The sequence below is a fragment of the Struthio camelus genome, chromosome 1, assembly GCF_040807025.1.
Source record: "Struthio camelus isolate bStrCam1 chromosome 1, bStrCam1.hap1, whole genome shotgun sequence".
NCBI classification, from domain to species: Eukaryota; Metazoa; Chordata; class Aves; order Struthioniformes; family Struthionidae; genus Struthio; species Struthio camelus.
In genome coordinates, this window is record NC_090942.1 from 203,208,697 (window position 1) to 203,228,829 (window position 20,133).

General features: G+C 41.3%; 1 protein-coding gene across 1 annotated transcript in view; it reads right to left on the reverse strand.

The window, feature by feature from the left end:
* Positions 1 to 1,344: 1,344 nt before the first annotated feature.
* The window catches only part of FGF9 (fibroblast growth factor 9), a 28,943-nt gene continuing 10,154 nt past the window's right edge, over positions 1,345 to 20,133 (reverse strand). Inside the window, exon 3 of the mRNA XM_009686571.2 lies at positions 1,345 to 4,812. Within this exon, the coding sequence (XP_009684866.1) occupies positions 4,567 to 4,812 (246 nt within the window). The 3' untranslated portion in view covers positions 1,345 to 4,566. The remainder of the gene's footprint in view (positions 4,813 to 20,133) is intronic.

Sequence of the window (20,133 nt, forward strand, 5' to 3'; positions counted from 1 at the left end):
CAGGTTCTACTACAGGTACTTATTCAGGAGTCAGATGGTAAAACAACCTTGTAATATTATTTTTAAGGTGAAAAATAACACCAAGACAGGACAGAATTGACCTGTGGGTAATCAATGGAGAGTTGAAAAACAGAGATAAAAGTCTGGAAACCAAAAGTCTTCTAGTTTCTGTTCTCAGACCTGTAAAATAATGTGCCGTATGGAAAAAAATATTGAGGACAAGGCTGTTGGTTACTTCTTCCCCCACATTCCCTACCTCCAAATGCAGTTGCCTAGACTTATACATCCACACAAACATGGGGGAAGTTTTCAAAGGTTTCATCAAAATTTCAAACAGTCCGGAGTCTAGCAATTCCGAAAAACAAGCTGCAGTTGGCAAAAGCCTAGCCATATCCCAGTCCCCACATCTGCAAAATAGGGATAATGGTTAAGGTAGCTCATGGGGATGTTGTGAGAATCCCTTAGCTGGCCCGGGAGGTCACACAAAGGAAGATTCAGCATGTGTGTAAGCCCATTTATTTCCACTCCTATAATTATGGGTAGCAGAACTGGACCTTGTATTTGTTTCTTTACTTGATACAAGAACAGTATGCAAAGCAGAGCGTAAACAAACTAGGATGGCGCAAGTGACTCGGAGAGATGTGAAGAAACAGATGCTGCGGATGCATCTTCTCTTGCCTCCTGCTATACCTAAAGGCTGCTGTGGAAGCAGTGCTCCCTCTTTTCAACTCCCTCCTATCTGTATGTTTATTAAAGATACTTTTATTTTATCTTTATCCACAAGGATAGTAGTAGCACTTGATTTTTCCAAATGCTAGAGTCTCATCTTCACTATTCACGTTATACCGAGTCAGTTCTGAAAAGTACTTTTTTCCCTTCAAGTCGGCAGGCAGTTAATGCCCTACACTGACTAGTGACAGTTTAAGACAACGTTTGATTTCTCTCTTTCCACTTCCAACACTGCGCAGTTCTGATTGACAGGTTTCACCCACCCTGCTTAGTCAGGGAGCGCTTGCAGGTCGTGTTATCAGGTGCAGCTCAAAGCCAGCAGGTAGAGTAACATTGCTCTGGATGTCAGTCACCTTTTTTGCCCATGCTGCCCAGTAATTAACAGATCTCCTTCAGGTGCAATGCTAAAACAACTCTTGCCAAAAAGATTTCCCCCCCCCTTTCTTCCAGTTTAGCAAAAAAGATAAATAAAGTGTTCACGGTTTTGGTCTTCCTGGAATTTTCTCGTGCTCTTTCTAGGAATAAAAAAGAATATGTTTTTGTAATCCCATAATTACATGTATGCACAGTTGTAAGGAATAGCTCTGAAGGGACATCAAGCAAATAATACCAATCTTCAAAATTCTATAGCAATGTATTTATACAAATTACAGAATTCTGTATGTATTTACACACCATTACAGAATATCAAGTAAATAACACCAATTGTTCTTTTTTTCCCTCAGATTTTTCTTCAAGTGAATTTTAATGCTCAAGAAAGGTGCCAGATTGACAGCACTAGAAAATGAAGATTTCTATTTGTCCACAGCACAGGAAGAACGGCAGTGCAAGCTTCCCCACTATGCCATGCAAGGTATCTTCAAACCTGCTTTAGCAGGACTGCGGGAGGCCAGGCGGGGCCTCCGCGCCCATTCGATCCTCCGCAAAGGAGCAAAGCGGCACCCAGGTGATAACAGCTTTGCCCATTCCCCCATCAGAAAACAAACAGAAATAACTCATTTTACATCAGTGACTGAGCAAAATCTGTTGTTCACTACTTGAAACAAGCTGAGTTTGACCCAAGGAACCTGCAACGAGTGGCGAACTGCCAACTCCTGGACCATCCACTCTTGCAATAATGCCTATGTTAAATTACACGTTTCTATATTTACATAAAGTCAGTATTTACACACCATTATGGGTTATTAGAGTAAATTGGTTACAGTTTATTTATATGGACTGCCATAAACTCATAACATTTTTCTTGGTTTTAATCCTTTCTTTAGAAAAATACAAAAAATAAAATAAATTAAATAAAACATGTCAACTAGTAGTAATGATTTGCCTATAACTAAAAATCCAGGTTGATTTAACATTAAGACTCAGACCACAGCCTAGTATTTTGGCCTCAACTCATAGTATTTTTAACCTTCACAGTTAATTTTCTGGTGTATGAAAGATTTACTGAAAAAAACAGAGTTGCAACCTTTCTTTTTTTGCAGTATAATTACTCTTTTTAGTTTTGAGCAATGAATCCTAGTACTTCCCAGAAGCTCGTTTCATTATTCTATTGTCCAGGAAGGTTTTGCACCTTCTGGTCAAATGATTCAGCATTTGGTTAACCTGCAGCCAAATTACGTGCAAGTTTCGGCAGTTCTGAAGGGTTAAAAATAATCTAGTGGGCTGCGGTAGACTGCTGGAAATGCTTAGGCAATAACAGTCCCTAGACAAATAAGCAGGTCTAACTGTATCTTACAAATCAACTAACTTAATTTACGTACCTTTATCATTACACAACAATTATAATAAAAATGCCACATTTTGTTTAAGATTGCTGATATTGCAAGTTGAGATATGGCCTCTCCTACCTGCTAGAGTACAGGAAGGTCACGCGTGTTCAGGACACCAAGCCATAAGTTATTCCAGAACAGATTTAGGTTTCAAATAATGTACGTTTATATCACATGGACAAGTGTGCATTAGAGCAAAAACAAATCAGGATTACTTAATTAAGAACAGGCTAAAAACTTACGTACAGCTACTCCAAAGTACCTTTCCAGTCAGCCTCAGTGCCTCTGAGGATAGGTGGGGGTGTCAGACCCAGTCATTCTCCCCATAGATTCAATGGCAAAAGTTGCACTCGTTTTAATGGTACCAGATTCAAAACTTCAGGGATACAACCATAAAATGTATGTGTTATATGCTTTCTCGCTCTTTTTTTCTTCAGGGTACTGGGAAAAAAAATTGCTTCTTTCTAAGGGTTAACACTCAATGGTAACTGCTTGTCAATGTGCTCACGTGCATAACATAAAATGCTACAATTCCTTAAAAATTACATACTGCCATCTCACTTACAGTTCAGGAATATTTGAGCATACTTTAGGGAAAAAAAAAACAAGTCTAATACTTTCCCCCTCATTGTCATTATTTATAGAGATTTATTAGTTTCATTTTGCAAGTTTTACTTTAAGAAGGGTGCTAATATCATGTATTATGACAGTTCACACTGAAAGCAATTTTCCATAAAAGATGTTACAATGACCCCTATGGAACTTGTATAATTTCATAGTAGATAGTCAAGTGCACAAATAAACATGTTTACAAGAGTGATCCTGTTAACCTGGTTCTTGCCCTCTGAAACCATTATGTGCTTTTTGTGGAATCTTAAAATTAGTACAGCTGTTGAGATTACTTATGCTGTTTCTGGCATCCTGCTTTAGGAAAAAAAAAAAAAGCATATTTATCATTTAGCTTTGGTATAATCTGCAATAGATTTTAACAAGTAGAATATATTCCAACCCCTATAATTTCCACACCTGTGAAGTTTACAGCGATGTAATAAGTCACTTTATCAGAGAGGAAATATTACAGACACAGAAAAAAAGTTGAAGACCCAGTTTTCTTTTTAATCCTCTGGGGGTAAGCTATGAAACAAGCAGTCAGAAGAGTGAGTACTCAGTGTCATGAGTGGTGTGCATACTTTTACAATAATATGGGCACAAAATAGATTGTCGCCTTTAGTACATGAGGGTCACTAGAATTTATTATCATTAATTTTTTATTGTTTTTTTTATCCATGCACCTTTATATTTACTTGCATGAATTTACCACAGGTTCATAGCGGCCTTTGCCATTTTAATGCTTACAGAGCCTAAAGCTTCCAAAATGCCTATCTGGCCTGTACATATTTCATTAAAAATAAACTCTATATAATAAATAAATATATAAAATAAATAAAATGTTGCCTTTGGAATTTCTATAAATAAATTTAACTTTTTATTTTTATTTTTTACTAAGAGGTCTTTGCTTTAAACTCAGTGGGGTGAGACCCAGTGAGCAATTAACTGAAAAGTCTCTTGTTTAAGTAAGACTGCACCCTCCATGCCTTTGTAAATGCAGCGTACACTTGAGCAGGCCACCAGCCAAAAATCCGGATGAATCAAAGTATGGCAGCTATGCTGATATATGACGAAGTACAACTGATCAAAAATTTAAAAGCGTGTCTATTCCCCAGCATGCATCAGGCCTTTCTCCTCCTTGCTTTTGCCTCTCTCTCTGTCTCTCTCTCTCACTCTCATTCACGCTCACTCTTTTCCTCTCGCTCCCTCTCTCACACACTCTCTCTCTCTCTCATAATAAATCAAGCGAGTGGGCATAGGCTCTCCTCCAGGAGGACAAACCTTTAAGTGCAGAACAAAATCAGCATGTTCCCTCCAAGCCTCCATCATACATTATGCATGCGACAAAGTTTGGCAACAGTGGAGCTGATGTGATGACACAGCTAATCAATAAGAACCCACCGTATGAAACCTTTATAGTGGTTACTTTTTAAGGGCTCAAGTGAAGGAATTGTCTTTGTCAACTTTGGCTTAAAATATCCTTATATAGTTCAGGTACTTTCTCAGGGTCCACTGGTCTAGGTAAAAAATGTGTAAATTTTTGATGCCGTTTAGTCCTAGTCCCTTCTCTTGGAGTCCCATCTTTATTTAACGCAACGTAGTATCGTCTTCCAGTGTCCACGTGTTTATATAGATTTGATGAATATGTGTTATACCAGTTTTCTTCAAACTGCTCTCTGAATACACACTCCTGGGTTAATTTTTCCTATGAAAAAGAAAAGGAAAAGCAGTAAGGAACCAGCCACAAAAAGAATCTATCTAGAAAAAGAATTATTATTTTCACTGATGAAAATCAGTACCTCATCGGTCAATTCTCAAAATGAACCATTTAAATGTTCCCAATTTTAACTACATAAAAGCTGTACTTCTGGGTATTTCAGAAAGCAATCACAAGGGCGGATAATTGTATGTGAAGCAAAAAAATGATTCTCCAAAATCCTAGTTGTCAAAATCAAAACAGCAACAACATAAATGAAAACAGATTTTTTTTTTTCCTGATCATTCCCAAGTAACTCACAAGATGTTATTGGACGTGCATAAGCAATTGCTTGACCTGCAAGTGCAAGTGCTTGAATTGCAAGACGTAAAAGGAAACCAGCCCTGGTCTGCAGGGTTTGGATACAATTTAGGGCCTCAATCTCTCTATATCCTTTCCCTGCAAGGAGTACTCAATGATTGTCATTAACTGAAAAAGATACGATTTAATACCCATAGTTTGGTTTACTGCCGGTGTCACAGAACCACAACCTGAGCGAGCACAAAGCCCACGTGGTGAGATGCGTTTAGGCAAGAAGCAGCGTCCAGACCACACTTCGTACGGGGTGAATAAATTCAAGCTATGACAACCTCAAGAGGCAAGAAAGGGAGCCAGAAAGCAGGTCCCGGCTTTCCCTTTGATGGTTCTTGGGAACCTCGTGGCCCTCAGGAAGGAGCAACCCCCACAGAGCCCAGCCTGGAGAAGCTGAACGCTGAATAGTCAGCGCGGCCGTGGCGGCAGCCCCGTGAGGACCCGGGTGCCCGCCACAGCAGCCCTGTCCCTTGCACCCTGCTTCCCTCCCTGGGCGCTCACGTGCACACCCTGCGCATGGAAACGTGAGCGTGTGCATGCAGCTACTCTGTATAGGAATTTATTTTGAAGGTGCTTTTGACTACAACATTTTTAATGTGTGAAGTAGCTTAAACACAGCAACACTCCCTACTGCTTTATCCAAAGGCAAGAAACAAGGATTTGTTCACATGAAATCCTCCTCTATGGGGCAGATCCTGCAACTACCTATCGATAGTTAACTCTATGTACTTTAACTGTGAGAAACTGCAGCAATAATGATTACTACTGGAGCGAGAATCATCTGAAGTCAGATCCATTCCAGTAGTCACCTTGTAAAGGCTCAGAGCACAAAGTAGATGGCAAAAATTATTCAGCTGCTATAAAAACTGCCTTTAAGTACAGCTCTCATTAGTGTTTTATTTTGCATGACGTTTAAAATCATTTTGTTTGCAGATGCTAAGGGATATTATATATTGGGTCTATAGGTCCATGGGGGGAACAAGAAACTAATTCAGACTGAGTTTTCCTGCTCTCAAAAGGCAATAGGATCACATGACAGACACTGCAGAGCACTCCGTACTAAAAATAGCACATTTTAGGAAGATATTTCAGTCTTGTCTTGAATTCATTAATTATTCACTTCATCTGCATTTTTTTTTAGCATCATCATAATTTTCTATCTGTGTAAGAACAGTACTTCCCTGTGCCCTGAAGGAGAAATTTTAAAATAGCCTCTCTTTATCTGGCAGGTTTGATCCATTATGACAGAGCTGTGGTATAGGGTTTTGGTATTATACTGCGTTCTGGATGAGTTCAGTGGGTTTCACGACTGCAAAGTTAATCTTTATTTTACAGCTTCATCCTGTTTTTGCATTTCTTCCTCTTAGAACACAGCTAGAGCTCTTTTGTCCCTTATCAAAACTCTAAGTACTTCCTTTAGGGAAAATTAGACATTAGGGAAACACTTCAGCGTGAACTTTGCAGAGCTCTCAGGATGCAGGTACTGATTTGTAGGTACACTGCTGATCACACCTTCAGAGAAGTGAAATCATTCCTTTCGAAATTCATGAAACTGTTTCCTTCTAGGACACCAAGAAATCCAGGCTGTAGCAAAGGACCACTAAAGCGAACTGATTTCAGTGACTTTGAATCAGGCCCTGTAAATAATTTGGGATTAAAATCCCAGCATATTTGCTTCCCATACCCTCGGAGATCCTTGTGATAATGACTCATATAGTACCAAGACAGACAGAAAATGATATAAACTAACATATCCATCTATACATTACCACAACACTATTTGATATGAGCTTACACTCCTGTTTGGAGCGCACTTGCATTTTGTTCAAGCCAGAAATGAGCATAACTCAGGGGTGAGGCTGGCGCTTAGGGGCAGCAAGTTTTGAATGGGAAATCATACGCTCCTTCTTGGCTCAGCATGGGAAAGGCTTGCTGAAAGCCACCTCTCCGGCGATGGGAGGGAGAAGTTGTTTCCTGATTACAAGTGGCTTGCGTTTCCCCTTGTCCCGCTTAGAAAGCCTCCATACGCACAGCCTAAAACCAAGGTTTCGCCCTAGAATACAGCAGTTTGTTATTTCAGCAACTGACTTCTTCTCTGTCATTTTTCCAATGCCAATATTTCATTGCCCTGTACTTCATGTCACCAGACATCGTTGTGGAAGACTAACACAAATACCAAACGTACCCCACTGGAGCAGCCGTGGAAACCATCCTGCATTCCTATAAAAGGGGAGGCTGCCTGCCTTGATCGAATCATTTAATTCAGGGGCCAAATAAGGAGGTGACCTCAAAATTATATAAATCGGATGTCACACCACGTACCACAGGCTTTCAGTCAAGACTGTTTGTGGAGTAGTCCACTATAAAGTGATCAATTCTCGTTTTATTTCCACACTTTACCTGTTCTTTAACACTTTATTTAACTCTAGCTGCTCAGATAATTGAATCGTTCAAAGATTCACATATCACAAGGGCAAAGGAACCAATGTGGATTAAATTCAGAAGTGTGATGAAGTCTGGCCAGAGTCAGTAAGACTTCCATTTCTTTTTTTATATTCTCCATCACCTAAACTGTGGAGGAAAATAATTATATTATCCTACTTCCAGGCAGACCCATTAAAAGTGAGATTATAAATTAAGAAGGTAGAAGGTTGCAGCCACCACAGGGAAAGCTTTGCCATCTTATTTAAAATAGATATCCCCGTGAAACAGCTGACTGAAAATCTGTGGAAATAGGAAAAACACACGTACACTGCCCAAAAAATGGTTTCATGACTTTAAATCTGATGAGGCATTTGCACTGCTTTGTAAATGAAAGCACAGTATAGGATCCTGTGTAAAGCTTGTCAATATTCTTTTTTTTTTTTAGACAAGCATACAGAGCTAAGACTCTAATTTGTTTTGTAAGCTGATGAAAGGAAACCTCTTCTGACCATCGTTCCTAAAACCACAACAAATGTTTCATCTTTAGCAAACAATTTTATTTCTATGCCATATATATTTTGCCTTATGCAAACTACTACGTTGATTAATATAGACACTTTGCAAGTAAACACTTAATCCAAAAGTCCAAATGCTACTAAAAAGTGGTATGTCTGATGCAATCAGCACTTCCTACACATCTGCTCTATGTTATCACTGTGTTAATCCATCCTGTCTTAATAAAATCATGTTTAGATATATTGTCTCCTAAATAAGCTCATGCAACTCCTTTATTATGGCTATATGACATTAATGACAGCTATGTATGCAGCGAGAAGAAAATAAATATTCTCTTCCAAATTGTTTTTCTTTGCTGTTCTGCTTACAAACACACACTTTTTACCTAAAATTGGCCCTTCCTAGTCTGCAGTGCAAACAGCCTCTAGAACATACCACGTTTAGCTAATAATTAACACTCAGCAAGAGCTGTCATAAATAAGGCTGTAGTTTAGCATTTGGCCACTGCTTTGTCTGATGTCCCGTGTTGAGCAGGTTAGCCTCTGGCTGAATGGACAACCTCCAGAGTAACCTCAGGCACCGCTGGAAGCCAAATAGTGTGACTGAGCAGCGTCACGACTCTTCCTAAGTTAGTGGAGAACAGTGCTAGTCAAGCCCTGCATATTGAATATCTCATTTGGGGAATGGCATGGACTTCCCTTTGAATAGTTTCTTCAAGCTGTGTTTTTCCAGAATGCTGTTTGTTTAATAATTTGACAGAACATAACGGAAAAAAAAAAGCAGTTTGCCAAAAAGACTAGCTGACTTTTTTTATCTGTGTCAGTGTTTCTCCACGAGCACTTCAGGAAGACAGTAAGAAATTCTGCACGTCTAGAAAGGCGATCTAGCAAATAAGTAGGCATACATGCTGCCAGTTATATGCATTTCATATTCCATGGCAGTTTTTATAAGATAAGGGAAGTTAGGCAAGGTGTCCTGATAAAACCCCTGCTGGGCAATTACATTTTCCCTACCGGAGCTCACACAGATGGAGTAGGCATCTTAACTTTTCCTCCTAAACTGCTAATTCATTTGCATGAAGTTTTTGTTATAAGTATACCCCCACTTACACACAAAAAAAAAAAAACTTGGACATTCTGTACTGCAACCACGAAGTAGTTCTGAGAGGGCTTAAAAATTCACCTCTTCCATACAAAAAGCTTGTGAAGTCACCACCACCTGGGGGAACCTGGTCCCCTTTGAGTGTTATCCTCAGAAGAGCAAATAGATACCATGTCACAATTAAGGTGACGGAAAAGCAGTTTTCTGAACAAATAGGTGAACTTCATCATCCACAGTAAAATTTCAGGAGCTTTGTAAGTGGGGCAGGGATTTCATTCCTTCTCCCTTTTCCACCATTCGCCTTGTTTTTCCCACCCCATGCCCTCCACACTATCACAGGATTCCTCCAGACGGAGCAGACAGGGAGGCAGCACTACTACCCTGCATGCCAGGGTTGTTCCCAGAGCTCTTCCAACATGAACTGTAGCAGGAAGAGATGCCAGCTAAGCCTCCATCCGTTTCTGCCACTGCCAAGCCCATAGCTACTGGTTTTAGTCATATCCACTCCACTGAGATTTCCAGTTTGAAGAATCCGTTGAGCTTCAGACATGCCCTCCCTGGTCATGCGATCGTTACAGGAAGAGCAAGCCCACCGTGCGTGAGCTCACAGCTGCCAGCACACGCTGCCGACCAGCAGTCATACCTATGTCCATTAAGGTTCACTTTAAACCTGCCCAGCCAAGTGAATTAGATGAAAACTAATTTTCACCTAAATGCCAAGCATCTGCTCTTGCTTCTGTTGGAAGAAATGACAAAATTCCAAATCAAGACCTCTGGCCATGAAAGTTGTCACAACTCCGTTTCTGTGAAAGCTGAAGAGCTTCCTTCCCTCCACTACAACAGAGCAGCAGTGGGAGGAAGTCAACTTTTAAAAAAACAAGCAAGCAGGTGTGTTCCCCTCCCTCCAGTGCCAGCAGGACTGGACCCATACTGTGCCATTTACTATTCACGCTTCTGACCTCTATGTTATTTTTGGTTTCCCTGGCACAATCCAGAACTACAGTCATCAATGTTATCTAAGCATCTAATTCATAACGCTTCACTGAACCCTTCCAAGAATCAGAAAACAAGGTGGTATGCAATCTGATACGGGGCCTGAGCCAGTTTTTAAAGAAGACAGTAGAAAAGTGCCCATCAGCTTAAATAGAACTTGGATCAGACTTGTAATGATAAAAAGGCAACAAATATTTTAAGACACTAAAAAGAACCATTTCAGGCACGCTCAGACTTACTGAAAGCTGTAACTTGACCTACCCTAGTTCCCCACTCCACAAATTCTCTTCTATCAAAAGGCATCATGTATGTCAAATCAAGCCTGTTATCCCACAGCTACACATACTCACCACCCTGTGCAACTGAAATGCTCGTTAACCTTTTAACTCAATAGAGGTTTTCAACGAATCAGGCTTTGCTTAAATGTAACTAAGATAGAGCATAACATCAAAGTGTTTTGTCAGCATTTTTTTATTTTGTTTTGTTGGTCTCCAAGCAAAGAAGGAAAGCATAGTCCTCCCTGAGCAGAGAGTGTGTGCCTTTTGTGTGTGGCAGCAGGAGCAGCTAAACCCACAAGCTGAAAGACATTATAAATTGAGTGATAAAAAGTACTTAATCTGCATGCGTCTTTACATTCAGATGAATATCCCCGCAGACTTTACTTATCAATCACTAGAGAAGCACCTCATCCCTCAGCTACAAGGCTTCATCATAAAAGCAGAAGAACGTTCAAGGCCCTTCTTGAAACACCTTGCCACAGGGACCAAAGAATTATAATACATATGTCGTGACAAAAATTTATCCCACTAAAATGCTTCATGTTCTGTTCTTCAGCAAGTTGATCTGGTCAAAGATCAATGAACAAAAGCCTGTCTCTAGATTCTATTACTGATTTTATGTAAAGCTCTCTGCTAGGTTCGAGCTCAGAGGACAGGGACATTACTAACCACAGTGTCACTCTGGGTTGATGTGGATGCACTTCAAATGCCGTCAGAGTTAAGCAAATACAGCAGCACAGGCTGTTACATTTTGGAAAGATCCTGTCCCCCTTGCTGAAATGCCAAACATCCACTGGAGTCTTGGAAAACAACGTGAAATTTGGCAGAGAGATTTTTGAAGCTGCAACGCTTTGGTGGGCAATACAGCAAAGGGCTGGTATTCTACACACTTCCCCCAGCAGCACTTAATTGTATATTCAGTTTAAGTTGTTTGAAAAGGAGGCCTTTTAATTTCCCACCTTTTTGGCTGTAAATGAAGGCCAGCATTTCAAAGAGCAGCTGCTGAAGAAAACGTGTTTGCCCATTTAGACAGCAGTGCTCCTCCATTTGCTAAAATTTCTCATAAGCTGTCTCTCAAGAAACTATTCTTTGGACAGTACCTTCATTCCTTTTCCCAGAGGCAATCCCACCCTAAAGTCAAGGGTTTAGATATAATTTTTTAGTATTTCACTTTCCAAGTAGGACAAAGAAGACATCACAAAGATTTCTCTGGAAAGCCATGTATCTTTGGTGCTGCCATGCCTTGACTTAAGTTCCCAGTGCTACAGCTGACCCAGCCTTTGGAAAACACTTCAGCAAGTCAACTGGCTCTTCTCTTCTGCTAGCCCCATTCCCCCTCACACACACACACATGCGCGCGCACACACACACACACACACACCATTGGAACCTGTCTTTTTAAAGGGTCAAACTTTAGCTATGCAGTTAATTTCAGTTTTGATGAAAGAAGTTGTCAATCTGCCTGAAAGAAATAGATATATAATAACAACTTAAACAGAATCAGTGAGTGAAGAGGTCAAAGACCACGCAGCCAGTCTACCAGGTAGCCAGCAGCACATGGACCTTCCAAAGAATTCAGATTTTACAAGTATAAAGAGAAAACCCCGATGATTTTGTTTAAATATGACAACATTGTTTTCCCACATTTGTATATTCTAAAATGGTTCAAAGGATTTTCCTCAAATCTTCCCAAATAAGTTTCCTATTCTAAGTCAAAATTTTGCATTAGATGCTGCCATATGAAGGCATCAGCAGGCCAAAATCACCCTATCTGTTCAAGAACACTAAACATTTACATGTTTAAAAACTGTCTTTAGATTGCGGACTCTTACAGGCAGGAACCGTGTCTTGATTTAGGTCTTTAAAATGATGAAAACCATAGGGCTCTTATCTTGATCAGGGTGTGCTGACACAACCATAAAATTAATAGGTGGTTTTACAGGAACAGGTCCAGTTCTGCTTTCATTAAAGTCAATGGCACTTCCCTCAGCACTTTCAAAGGTAATAGAATCAAGTCAAAATTTCTCCCGAGCACTCAGTCACAATTACAGTGCCTCCATAACTGTGTTAAAATCAAAGTGTAAAGTTTAAAAGATTAAAGATAGGCAGCCTGAGCCAGATCTCAAGAGCATGCAGCATACATAACAAAAGCCAAATTTTTTCCTCAGTAGCCGTTGTGGAACACAGATTTAAAACCTGATCTTCAGATCAAAAGTAACAGCAAAAGTCTGTTGTTACAAAAGAAAAAGAAGCCAAAGGGCTTTATAAAAGGGGGGAAAATGGATTTGCACTGTAACAAGCTTTATTTCTTAAGCTTTTTGAATGCAACACAAATGAATTGCATTACTGCACATCACCAAATCAGCCTGAGTACATTCAAACTGCAAAGCAAATCCCAAGCTAGACAAAATCCCTAATGAAGTCCCCGCAGGGCAGACTTTTTCTGCTCTGCCTTTGAAAATGATGAATGGTAAAGTGGAAGAGAGTGCCACGTTTGCATCCCACTGGATCCTGAGTCAGAAACAGAGCACATCAGCTCTTTATCTGATGCAGCGCTTAATCCCCAAGCACTTCTCAGTATGTCACTGCTGATGATGCTCTCTTAGTATGTCACTTCAACACACTATTCTCAGGTCAGCTTAATATACAGCACCTTTTTACACTCTAGTATAGCTAACTGCCAGCTCCAGAAACGCTCAGTCTCGATTAACTGGCGAGCTATACGGCTGCAAAGAGATCAGTCTGAAAAAGTTTACAGTGAACGTGTCCAGCATGGGCTTGCCAGGCAGGATTCAGGTTTATAGCCCAAAGGGCAGTGGTCGAACCTTCTCCCACCACACTGCAATGCTCCCTCACAGCTAAACCAGCAGAGAAGTAGCGCTGCAAAAGAAGACAAGCCTTTTTCTGCGGTTGTAGATGCCTGCACTGGCCTCCTACCAGGTCAGATGAGTGCTAGTGTCAGAGCTAGGAAGGAAGCAGAAGTGTGCAGCTGAGGCAGGGGAGCAGGGCTGCCTGCTCCGCCAGCCGGTAGCTGTTAGACTGCCTTAGCCATCTCATCAAAGAGCACCTGCAATCTCTGATTTTCATAAGAACACAAAATTCCACACAGTTTTAATCAGGGGAAGGCAAATCATCAAATTAAGGTTTGAGTAAGACCTGGCTTTATCAAAGCTTAGCTTTATATATATATATGTCTCATTTAAGTAAAAGACGTTCTGGTGCTTTCTCATCCCAGGCATGTGGTGGTAATCCACGTTCAGCATGGAGTCACACAGACCAAGATAAGGAGAGCACTGAGGGTTTCCTCTCTTACAAAACTGTCCTCAGACCTAGTCAGTATCTGGAATGCAGTCCCCCAAGGAAAATCAATGACATAAAAAAAAAGTGCTGATGACTCATTGTCTATCCCATAGGACACTATTAACAGTTGTCCACCTCTGCTGACAGGTATCCTAATTTGTGAAATTCTGATTTAAAAATCCAACTGAAGTCTTGGTTTGATAAGAGCTGTAATAGGTGAAGCTTCACAAATAACTTATCCCAGATTACCTGTATTAAGCATACGCATTCACACCAATACCCACATCCCAGAAAACCTTTCCTTTCTACAGATCCCTTCCTACCTTGCTGTTATCTTGCTAGCTAGGTCTGTTGTCATCCCTAATGTCGGCATCTGTGAGGAACACCACTAAACACTAATCAGCATTTAGTAAGGCTGCCTATACAAATTCAGAGAGAGGCTATCTGCAAAGTTGAAGTATATGGGGTTATAAACAAGAGATAACCGAAATTTCAGGGCTTCTGTCAGACCTACGCCCTGAGTAAAGAAAATGTTCACAATAACAAAGCTGTTTCCTACCATGCAGTACAGGGACGAAAAAGTTTGTGCCTAACCTCCCACCTGTCTGCAAAAACTTTCCATGTCTGCTCAAAATCTCACTTCTTCAATGATCTGAAGCCTAATATCCAGCCTAAACGTCCTTTTGACCCGTTCATACCAATTTGCTCTTGTCCTTTATTTTAAGGATTTGTTTTCTCTCCTTGCTCTTAAACCACATATAGAGACCAAGAGTGTATCCTTTCAGTTTTTGTTTTACCAAGCCAAATAAGCAAGGGTGTTTACACTCTATTGTTTGAAAGTCTTTCATCCCATTAAGACCTTTTTGCACCTATTCCAGTTTCAATTCATCTAGAACATGACTGACCAGAAGTCCACTTTGTATTTAGACTAGATCCTACCAGTGCCTTATGCAGTGGCATTTATATAGTTCTCCAGGCTTTATTTTTCCTAGTACATCCTAGGATTGCCTCTGCCTTCCTCACAGCTGCACAACCTTTCTTTGCATTATAGCCATACCGTGATGAGTCTATCTATCTTCTCTGCTGTTTCTGAAGAGTGCTCAGCTCAGAAAAATCCTTGACAGTAGCCCCAAGCACACGAGTTCACACTCTGTACACTTCAGTGTACACCCAGGCCCCTCTGTGAGGCAGCCCTCTGCGCGGAAAATACTTCCCAACTTTGCAACACCTGCAAATTTCAGTAACACACTCCTGCTTCTTATGACAAGATGTTTAATGTCCCTAATAAAAATCAGGAATAAAGAAGGACTAAGTCCACCCCGAGGACTAATCCATAAAAGCTCCACTAATAATTTCAATTTGATCTAACACTTTTCAACACTTGCCATTGCTGTCTTCTCTTCAGTTCTTTCATCGTCTATCAAACAATCTTCTACTAAGCCCTGTCTTCCTCACTGTAGCAAATACTCTTTTCTGATGGGTCGTATCTAACACAGTCCTGCAGATTAGGGCAATGGTATTTCCCATTCCTAGAAAAAGAAATGCCTATGAAAACTAGAATAGTAGGTTTGCCTGAAACTATTAATCCAACTTCAGTAAACTCATCTGACATTTACTTCCAGGCCTCACTCTATTCTTTCATTCGAAAGTGTGTTCTTAAGCCCTGAACACAGCTCAGGGCAGACGAACGGCCTTCTAGCTTCCTAGGTCAAGCCCTTTGCCGAATAGAAACCACAGGGCTGCAGGTTCGCAAACACTTGAGGCTGGCAAACACTTCTGCTGCCTCTAGAAGAAGCATCCCTCCCTCTCCAGGGTTTGTTCCCACCGTGGCACCACATCCTGCCTCGTGCAGCCCCGCAGTGCATTGGATGAGGAATCACTGGGGCTGAACACAACCCTTTTGTTTTGCCAGGTTATTTTTCAGTTCCCTGCTTCAGTTCACCATGCAGCAACAGAAACGCTTGTTCCAGCAAAAGGGAGGAAGGAAAAAACAGTCACTTCTTTCAGCAGTGGTGTCAGCTGCGCCCACTTTGACTGTTCATCAAACTACAGTCAAGTCTTCCAACCGTGTTTTACCATCCCAACGCATTTGTTAGACATACTTGCTAGCTCAGTTAGTAGGTTGTGCAGCCACATTCAGACTATCTTCCATTTGCACTCCTGCCTGATTACAGAGTGCTTGCAAAGACGCCTGTTCCCCTTTCATTTATACAGCTTTAAAAATGCTTGCCATATGTTTTAGTATCCCTTGTAAGCCTCAAGTCAGCTTCACTGTAGCAATTTGCATTTTATCCTCATGCTTGTGAGCCTTACGACATGCTTTTCTGCCACCTGCCCTCCTCCTGTTCCTTGCAGACTCTCCATTCAGTGCCCATGTCCAGTTAGACTCCAGATCCTTCCCTGCAGTTTTACCCTTGCTAGGATAAGCTTCCAGGGAATTTCTGTATCTCTGACAAAGTTTTAAGCTTCTTCCCCATTCAAGGCCATAAGCACCTTTATGAATGGGTCCTCTCCAAATCTCAGAAGTTTGCCTTTTCAAATTAGTTACAGCTCTGCTGCTTCTGCTTAAAGTGAACTTACTCAGGAACAGAGGAGTCACTGCTACTGATGAAAGACATCATCAGATTTTGGATCACAATAGTGCCACCTTTTCCTGATTAATTCCACTTGTGCAAAAGCCCTGAATGCTCCTTGCAACTCAAGCTGTTCTCTGACTCTCAAGAACTGCCCTCTGACTCTCAAGCACTTACATCATTTATCAAAAGACACTTTATTCTATGCATAAGCAGAAAGGTGTTAAATCTGCTGTCATAGCCATTATCCCTGCTGGAAAGTGACCACTCTCAGCCTAGAAGTCTGTGCTTTCATTCAAGGAAATTACAGTTAGTTCTTCCTCCAAGCATTGTTATGGACTGCAACTCTCCTGTCTCCGGGCTCACTTCACCCACAGGTGGCTGCAGGTACACTAATGGGTAAATAATCCAACTTAAAAAAAAGAGAAGGATAAAAAGCATACGGAACCCCTTTAGATCAAAGGCATTTAACAGGAACAGGAAAGTGTGAATGACACTGCAAGGTAACTTGATCATCTATCCTATTCTTAGATATCTGCATTGACCATATACTTCCAATACACTGTTCCCAACAGGTACCTTCAACTTTCTTATTCTTCATGTTGCTTCTGTGCACCTTGACCTACCATTTGAAGGGCTGAAAAATTCCCTTCCCTTATATGCATGGGAACATAAAATGTGGTAACACTATTTCTTACCGACAGCAAGTTATTTTCAGTAGACTATGAAAATCTGTCTCTTTTTTCTCAAAAACTGTTCATCCATCTTTGTAGTTGTGTTGTCCTTCCAGGACCATATGAACCCAAACAAATGCACATAATATTGCAGGTGCTGTCCTACTTGGACAATAAGGAAACATATTGTTACCTCCCTGCACGCTTACTGGCAAAGCATGTTTCTTCAAGAACAGCACTGTCTCTCCCCTCCCCAGCGTTGCCCCAGAAGTTTTAGGAGCCCAAGGCAGGTTTAGTGCCCCCTAAATCACTGCTGTTATCAATGCAGGCTCTGCAGCTCTGCTCCAGGTGCTCTGCAGGCACAGAAGGTCCTCTTCCTACCCTCACCATCCCTTCTGAGTGCTCCTAGCCCTCCTCAGCATCTCCAGCCTCCCCTCCCTCCTTCCTCTTCCTTTCCACACTGCTCCCCTGCAGCACCATTCCACGTCTACCACTTCCCTGCACACTTTTCTTCTTGGCCATATAACCTGCATTGCCTTCTGCCAGGGCCAGGGGCCCACGAGCAGTCAAGCAACCAGCATTTATAGAGATGAGGAGCGGGACAGCTGTGCTCCCACAGGGCCAGAGTGTCCTACTACAGCACACAGAGGCGTGAAGGTCATGCAAACGATCACAAAGACCTCCTTCGCTCCTTTACATGGCGTGGGGCAGCACAGCTAACATACATTTGTTAACACACTTGCCAGAGCTGTTGGCAAGACCCGTTTGGCAGTCAGAAAGGAAGGAAGGTCTTCATGTCTCGTCTTAATACTCTTCTGTCCTATCTGTAGTTTGGATTTTTCCTCCTGTTGTGAAACATGATGAGTCATATCTGCAGGCTGCAAGGGGAAGGCAAGGTAAATGGAGAGCAGGAAAAGAGCTAGGCAGGAGGGAAGGCTGCTGTCACCAAATAGCCTCCAAATCATCACTACACAGCTACCACTTGCTTCTTCAGAGTACTACATATACCCTCAGCTTTGCCTAGCCAAATCCCAGGGGTGGAGGGGAACTTGGGAACAGCCACCCTGTGTTACACGTTCCTGCCCGAGAGCAGCATCCATGGCACTGCGCTGCTTTAACCAGAAGATGCAATAGGAACAGCCCCTGTAAAGGGCAGACTGGAAAGAGTGTTTGTCAGGCAGCTAATGCAGATCTAGGAAGAAAGCAGCACTTCAGAAGGCCAAAAGGAGCATGCTTGGATCAGGATATTCTGAAACTGACTTTACTGTTGCCTTTTATGAAAATTGGCAGAAGTCCCACCCACCCTGGCTGCTCTACTCTGCCATATGTCCCATCTCCAGAAGCACCACAAATATACTGGGAAAAATCTTCCTGTGCCAAATGTTTCAAACACAAATCTAGAAGGATGCAAGTATCATAGTAGCTGATCTGATTCACACCTCATACATTTTTCATACAGTAATTTGAATATAAATATGGTATGGTCATAGACACGGGGCATCTACTCCAGCAATATCAGTGCTGCAACACTGAATGCCTGTGGAAACACACCGATGTAAATCCACGATGCTCAGGTAGAGTAGGACCAGGTATTTTTGATGTGGCTGCTGAGCTGAGAGTGGGAAACAGTTTTCCCACCTTACAAAACACATTCACAGCCTCGTACATATACCTGCTCTGTACCATGACAAAGCCAATCTCATTCATGGTCTTCTGTGAATAAACCAAGGCAGAGAGCCACCTTCCAGAGCTAGAGAACTTGCTGTGCAAGAACACAGTTCAGATTGGACAGAACAGTCCAACTCAAGTGCCTGCTCTACTTAGGGCAGATAAAAAACTTGAATCTCAGTCTGTCACCTGTCAGCTCGGAAACTAACTTCAGTCAAGCTGATTTTTCTCTCACCAAAATGAGAACTCACGCCTGGATTGTGGCTTGCTTCTGGTTCAAACTGCTCCATTTATTCCCACCAGAGGACTTCATTTTCTCTATTAATTGCTCTTCTTTGACCAAAAAGCAAAAGCAAAATACTGTCACTTAAAAATGTCCAGCCAACTCTACACACAAATCTGTTGTGAGGCCTGCTTATCTCAGTGTTTCTACCAGAGCTGACAGTTGCTGAAATATAGCCACTAGAATTGCTAGTGTTGACAAGGCTTTAAAGCATCATCACACTGAGTAGCCATTAGAGGTTATATTTCATTGGAAGTAATGTAATTCAATTACCATCACTCTTCAGTATGATCCATCTCTGGAGGCTGACAATATGCCATATCATCCATCAGATTTTAACCTGAACTTTGCATTCTGGCCCTATAGATTGCCAGTTCTCCATTATGAATGGCTTCATATTTTTAGCCTCATTTCTTAAGGAAAAGAGGTCATACAAGTATTCTGTCCCTCGGTCTGCCTGCTAGCCTGTCAGTCCTTCCTTAGCTTTTCGAACAGTTTCAATCAAGACGCAAAGGTCTTCAAGAAAATTAAGTTCCTATCAATTTTGTGACTAATCAGAGACAGGGTAAAGAAAAGAAATCACTTGCACGTCCTGCTTGGGAGTGGTGAGCTAGGCAGTGAGCGCAAACCGACAGTCGAGTGAGCGCGGACAGCTAATGCCGTCTCTTTCTCAGTACAAGAAGTGCAAAAGGCTGGGAAATTTGGGGTATAGCAGGGAGAGAAAGTAAGGAGAGACCCGTGTCTCAGGCCCGTAGGAAAGCAGGCTCCCTCAGTACTGCTGTTCATGGAACAACTTTTTTACTAACACGCTGAGCTTAATAATTTACAGAGAAGTTCTTGTGTATTTTTCTTCAGTAAAGAATCTTTTCAGTAATTCACTTTGACAGTCAAATATATTACATACACAAAATATAAATTACATAGAAAAATGATTTACTATTTACTGTCCCAAGTCTATGTATTTAAGGTCTATCGATAACTAGTCATTTCTATATTTCTTTCGTTTTCTGAATATCTGAAGTGTAGAATAACTTAACCGATACACTGATTTCACATTTATGTGTTTAAATGATTACTCTTAGTGCTGATTTTCAACATTACTGATTCATATTACTGTTGGTTTTCTGCCTTTTTGCTGCCTAACTGAA